General features: G+C 42.6%; 1 protein-coding gene across 1 annotated transcript; it reads right to left on the reverse strand.

The window, feature by feature from the left end:
- Positions 1–2,098: 2,098 nt before the first annotated feature.
- LOC125541306 (5'-AMP-activated protein kinase beta-2 subunit protein) lies at positions 2,099–6,486 on the reverse strand. Its single transcript, XM_048704755.2, has 3 exons — positions 6,208–6,486; positions 2,746–2,801; positions 2,099–2,656 (listed from the first exon to the last, which is right to left on the reverse strand). The coding sequence occupies exons 2-3, from the start codon at positions 2,773–2,775 to the stop codon at positions 2,348–2,350; spliced, it is 339 nt and encodes a 112-aa protein (XP_048560712.1). The 5' UTR covers positions 2,776–2,801; positions 6,208–6,486; the 3' UTR covers positions 2,099–2,347.
- Positions 6,487–7,074: the final 588 nt, after the last annotated feature.

Genomic DNA, 7,074 nt, shown 5'->3' on the forward strand with positions numbered 1-7,074 from the left:
AATTTGAAATTATTTCATGAAATAAAAAACATTCATTGAAAAAATAAATTAGTTTTTCGAAAAATCGTGCATTTTGAACAAAAACTAGAAAACATGAACAAATTTTCAAAATTCCAAACATTCTTGAAAACCAATTTTTTAAAAAGTTCAATGTTTTTTAAACCCCCAAGCATTTTTAAAAGCAAACAATTTGTGAAATTTTGAATAGTATTTGAAGATTTTGGAAAAGGGAAATTAAATTAATATAGGGAATCAAAAAGAAAATAAAAAGAAGAAACAAACAGCCAAAGAAATTCTACTGAAAGGAAATATGGACCATGAACCTTCTAGAAGGTTCCCAAGCCGGTCAGGAACCATATAAAATGTTGCCAATTCCGGTTAGCACTTCTCCCAGCGGTTTGACGGTCACGTCGCTGCGGTAACTAATGGGTCGGCCAATCTTCCACTTCTTGTGGGTGATTCAAAGCTTAACACTCACAAAAAGCGATACATAACGATTGTGCCGGAGGATAGCCTCCGAACATGCCCCCAACCCCCACCCCAAGTGTGCTTTGGTCCACCCTCACGCGGGGCGCCCATTTATTTCCTTCTGTTTTTTCATTGTTTTCTATTTCTTTCTTTCTATCTTTCTTTCTAGGTTTTTCATTTTTATTTTTTCTCTTCTTTAAAGAATATTTGGGTTTTAAAAAGAGAAAAGTATGTTGTTTGTCCCTCAGTTTTCAAAAGTATAGACTTGGTCCCTCAAGAATTTTTTGGTAGCCATTTGGTCCCTTGGCACAAAATCAGATTTTGAGCACGTTGACCGCGTTTGAGCGGGTTTGACAATGTTGACCAGGTTTGACTGATGAACAGTAAATTCAAATAAATTAGCAAACAAATTAAAATAACTAAAATTTTGTGGCAACCAATATGCTTGGGTGCGCTAGCTGCGTGTAATTTTTTGTGGTTAAGTACCATCTGAGGAGCTCTAGCAAAAAAACAAATTTTGACTTCTCTTGTGAGCCCAATTTTGTGTTTTTTTGTCACGAGCTCCACGAATGTCGAAACACCACACAAATTTTCATGCACCTAGAGCACCCAAGCATCTTGGTTGCCACAAAATTTTAGATTTTTCTAATTTTTTTGCTATTTTTTGGAATTTACTGTTCATCGGCCAAATTCGGTCAAAATCTTGTTTTGGACCAAACTTATCCGATTTTGAGACTTAAAGGACCAAGGTTATAATTTTGGGGAACTTCAGGAACCAAAAACATACTTTCCTCCTTTAAAAAAAATCAAAATCATGAATTTGAAAAAACAAATTCACCAAAGTTAACTAATTTTGAAAATTGTTCCCAGATTTCAAGAGATGTTCACGAGTTTGAAAAATATTCTCAAATTTCAAACAATTTTTTGAATTTCCCAAATATCCACAAATTTGAAAAAAAAATATGTCTAAAATAGTTGAAAACAAAGGCCACATGAGATGAGGCAAGCCGGCAGCTGCGTGGAAGAAGGCATCAGAAACCCTAGCGCTGGTTGTCCTTGCGTGCATAGGAGCGAAGAGGTATGCACGCGTGAGGACAATTGTTTTATAGTATTCATGTTTACACGGAAAGAGCAAATACACGGATTTGAAAATAGCAAACAGAACACACATTGTTTGCTATAAGAGTTTAATGAATGTCCTTTTTGCACGGCTCACATGGTAAGGTATTTCTTTATGAAATTTTCACACACAGAGAACACGTATACTTACATGTGGAAAAAAAATCAGAATTTTGAAATCAGAGAAAGTACAAAATTCAATTTTTTCAAAAAATATGAACCCACAGTGTCCGCTTCATGTTCTTTTTTACTAATAACTCTAATTCAGTCCATCTGTAATAGTTAGAATGTAGTTTTAGACTCCACCGGAATTTTACTGAAGATGTACAAACAAAAGCAACTTAATAGCGTCGCTAATTTTTGAACTACAATCTGAACTAGCATACCATTGCCTGCATAAACTAAACAGATTCTCAGTTTCTTAACATGACCAAACACTCACTTTTATTAGCTCAACTCACGGTGGTATTGTCCAATTTCATGATCAAGCGTCGTCGATTTGCTATGAGGGTTTCAGACACGCACCACACTGTTCAACATTTGTCACCAACAAGTTGAGTCCAAAGACGCACAAACATCAGACTAGACGACCATCTTCATCATCACGACCAGCAGTCACAGTCAATTAAGTACATGACCAAATCATCGAAAATGAAGGGCATCTCTATTTCTCCAGGACTACAACAGACACATTCCATCCGGTTTGGTAGGTCGCCACAACCCCAATGGGAAGAAACCCTCATAGATGTTCGCCGCCACGCTACCGCCTCTGTACCGGCTTGTAGAGCACGACGGTCACATACTTGGCCTTGAAACGATGGGTGATACCCAGGGCAACCACGGATCTCGAGTTCTCCTTCTCTATGTAGAGGTGGTTAAGCACCACGGGCTGCGGCAGAGGGAGGCTGCTCCCGTCATCATGGCTCGGCGGGAAGCTCAGCAGTGTGTGCTGCAGGTGAGGAGGAACCAATGGGGGCTCTCGAGCTTCATCTTCGTTTCCAGGGATAGGGTTGCTGTAGCTTGAGTCTGGTGATGATGGGACTTCGAATCCAACAACTTGCACCCCTTCCTGCACCCATGTTATATATGTTATATATGTTATATATGTTAACATGATAGAGACAGCAGTTTAGGAAAGAAAGCGACCAAACTACTTACATGGTCATCCCTGCCTTGTCGGTGGTCCATATTGCAGCAAGACTCTGTTCTGTTGCCTATCCTCATAAACGAGTATATGAAAAAGGTTGACGTGAGTAATGTATTTTAGAAACTAAATCAAGAGCTGACATAAATATCACAGATAATAACTCTAAATCGCATATAAGAATCATCCATTGAATGAAATTTGCACATTATGTATTTCTATCATGCACTACATGCAAAAGAAACTTCTGACTTTTGCATTAACCAAATCGATCTGAGACACCATAGAAAACAAAATCTAGCAGTACTCTAATTACACATTTAATCAACGGAATTTTCCCACTAAGTAGATTTGTATTCAAACTGCTCTGCTCCAACAGAGAGTGAGAGAGAATGCTGTTATGCTAAGTTGCTAACCGATTTCAGTGTAACACAGGAATCCAATAGTTTCCCTTAAAAACTGCTCTGTACTTACAAAGGGTACGATTGATTATACTGGTAAAGTGGCAAAGATTTCAACTACAAAAATGAATTCAAACAGAGTAACTCGGCCCGAGGTAAATAGTTGCAACTACAACGGAGTCAATGCAAGCAGAAAATGAAACAAGACAACTTTGTTGCTGCAAAATTATTAACAATAATAAACTGTTAGGAACTCACTCTTAACAATATTATACATTCAGATATAAACTAAAGAAAACTCCTGATTTCCACCGTAGCATGCTACCTTATCTAACTCTTTTCCTCCTATACTTTACTGGATTAGCATGACAAAGATATACGCCATAGCCGGTTTATTTTGTTGGTAAGAAAGCCAAAGTTGCTTTGATTGTTTTCACTCTGATCTGGTTCTGCAAACAATGAATCAACATCTTCCTTGCCTATACTACATCAGGTTGTGTTGAATTGTCCATTTCTTAATAAAATAGTCACTGGTAAAATGTAACATGCTATGAAAATCAAGGTACATCCCGCCTCTCCATACAGCCTGAACATTTGTGCTCATTTGGCCTCCCAATTTCCCCATACTGTAGTGTAGCAGGTACTTAGGCCTGTTGGATCAGAACAGAGCACCAGATTGGTAGCATCAGCACATGGTTTGGCTGCTGCTTCATGTCAAAGCAGCAGCAAGGACAAGCATTGTGGCAGCTCAACCCAGGGTTTTGGGTACAGTTTCAAAAATATTACAGGGGGCTTGGGATTTTACTGCCAAATAGTTTCAAACAAATTATTAAATTTAAAATCTCAAGTCAAGCAAGAACTTGAGGGCATACCAGAAAAACAGAGCAACACTTTCATCATGGTGGTTGGAGCCCTGCTCCTTGGGTTGACCATAGCGGTTCAATCAGTTGATGCTACATTTATCAATTTAGTAATATTCTCTAAGTTACTACCTGGGGATGGGACCTACATGCAACTTCTGAACATGCTTTACATACACAATAAAAAAGGGCAGCCCGGTGCACATAGTTCCCACTCGCGCAAGGTCCGGGGAAGGGTCTGACCACTTTGGGTGTTTTTTACGCAGCCTTTCCCTGCATTTCTGCAAGATGCTGTTTCCAGGACTTGAACCCATGACCATTGTTGGGTACACAATGGTAGCACAAAATCGATGCGCAACTGGGATTCAAACCCATGAACACTTAGGCATTAAAACTGGCAACTTACCATCAGGTCAGCAGAAGAGATGTTTACTAGTATGAGTTAAACTCAAATGTCACCTAGATTCTAGCGTTGAATGTCTCATCAGGGCACGAGGATTTCCCAGAATCTCAGCTCGATAAAAGAACTCTGGCTCAAATGGGGCAGCAGCGAATCGACCAAATATTCAGGCCAAGTCTATCAATATTATCTCTTAGCTAGTTAGCTTAGTTTGATTTTAACTCAAAGTAACCACTAGACTCTGGAGGAGTCAAGCAGAAGTTTAAATGTTAGGTGATGCAAAAACACCTTGTATGCCGAGGGTGAAGTCTCGAGTATGGGAAGAAAGCCCAAATGTGGGCATATGTTGTGTAGTTTGGGACTACAGCAAGGCTTTTGCATAGTTACTGCATGGAGCCATTTGTTTTGATGTGCTAAGCTGGACCTGTCACTTGATTTGTGACAGACGAGCATAAAGGCAAATAAAAGGAAACATGTTCAGATTTAGTAATTAGTGGCAGCTAGTTATCATAATCAATGTTTCTAATTTGATAAACACCGGAACCTGGGCTTAAGCTGTACCATTTCCTTTCATTTGCATGTATGCTGATGCAACACAAATCCAGAATCAGATCCAAATTAACACATCGGAATAATGGGAACTGCCTGATATACTAAAACTAACTAATAACAGATATAATAAAGCAAAAGTGCCTGATATACAGTAAAAAAACTACCATTGATGCTTAAGAAATCCTATCGATGTACAGAACTATCTCATACACAAAAACAGAAAAGCTACCTGCAAACAACTTAAACAACATGTTAAAGCCTACAAAGCCCTGATACACCAAAGTCTGCCATATCCCTTACAGAGCGCGTGGGATACGGCAACACGCCGGATTCGCTAGGGGCAGGTAAACATATCACCGATTATTCCCCGTTTTCTAAATTTAGAAAAACAAAGAAATAGGTACATGCCACCAGTACGCCGCGGATACGTTCACGACACGGCAGAGGAAGCAGCCCAGTAAAGCCCAAAAAGCACTGTTTCTGAGTGGTCCACTCAATAGGCTTGACATAGGAGATAACAAACGGGCAGTGGTTCGATCTCACATCTCAAAGATATAATTTTGTCGTTATTACATGCTATATCTTTTGAATTATCTATGTAGACTCTCCTTGTCGCTGCATGGCCATTTCTGGAAAACGCCTTATCCCGTGCCCCCCGTGCCCGGTGTCCGTTGTATTGGCGCTTCTTAGGTCAACGCAGTTACGTCTATGAACAAGCATCATACGTACATAACCTTTGGGGTCATATATCATTAAAAAAATGCCTCCACTCTACATAGACTATCCTGCCCCTGCAACTGTGCAAAATTCGAATGGCTTCATTCATGATGTAGATGCAAAACAAAGGATAGACATTGTATCCATGCACAAACAAAGGCATAACACAGAGAATTGGAAGTGTTTGACGAATGACGACACGGATTCACTGTTATATAACTCCCCGTGTCGCAGTATGTCCGTTTCCGGGAAACGCCTTGCCCCGTGTCCCCCGTGCCCGTAATTTGTCAGTATCGTCGCTTCTTACGCTAACGCGGTCTAGTTCATGAACAAGCATCATGCATACATATATAACCTTTGGACTCGTACCACAAACAAATGCACGTAGTAGTTCCCTCCACTGCTCCACACAGCCCATCTTCCTCCCTGCTACTTTGCGAAATTCTACCGGCTTACCCATGACAGAGTATAGAAACTGGATCTAAACGCGTGGCACGGAGAATTGGAAGGGGTCGGGCGGCGGGGATTCGCTGCTCCCATCCTCACCTTTGCTTCTTCCTTGCCGTCGGGGGCGGAGGCTGCTGCTGGGCGGCGAAGGCGGAGGCGGTTGGCGCTGCCGTCGGGGAAGGGAGGATGGAGGCGCACGAGTGGAGAGCTTCTGCCGACTGGAGGGGGGTGCTTATCTCAGCCGACAGCGAGGTGGACGGACGAGGTTTGCTGGCGGCGAGGTGGAGGATCTGGCGGGGAAGGGCGGTGGGAGGGGCAGAGAGATGCGGGGACGGGCGGGGCGGGCTCCGGCCGGCGGCGGGCGGCGGGGGGAGGAAACCCTAGCCGCTCGGTGGGGAATGAGATGCGGGTGGGGTGGGGGAGACGGATTTTCTCACGGGGGCAGGGTATATCACTCGGTGGCAGTTTTCGTGTAATTATGGTGGCCACCGAGGGGCACTTCTGCGCCCAGAGCAGGGTGCGGGCCAGCCCTGCATATATGCCCACGTCAGCACTTTTAGGAGTACGAGCACTGCTTTTTTTCTCTTACAGTGTGACAGGCTCAAAATCATGTTATCCTCTGGCAAACGGGCCGGGTCAACCAGGCCGGCCCGCGAGCACGCTCACACGGACGGGCCGTAAGCGGCACGCCCTGGTCTGGGCTGCTAGGCTGAGCACGCGGTCCCGCACGATCGGCCGATTAGCACATGGTCAGCACGATTAGCCAGGTCGGCCCGTTTGGGCAGCTTTGAACTCTACTCCTGAAGGAAGCTGGTAGTCTGATATAATGATTTTTGTTTGGGTTTTTTCGTCCCACATTCCACCACGCTCTCTCACTGATTTTATTACTTTACAAAAAACAATAACAAAAGAAAAATAAACCATTCCGCCACTCCTCCCACAACCGAGAACCAAATCAATTTGGAA

This window comes from Triticum urartu, chromosome 1A, assembly GCF_056163025.1.
Source record: "Triticum urartu cultivar PI428250 chromosome 1A, HENAU_Tu73, whole genome shotgun sequence".
Lineage (NCBI taxonomy): Eukaryota > Viridiplantae > Streptophyta > Magnoliopsida > Poales > Poaceae > Triticum > Triticum urartu.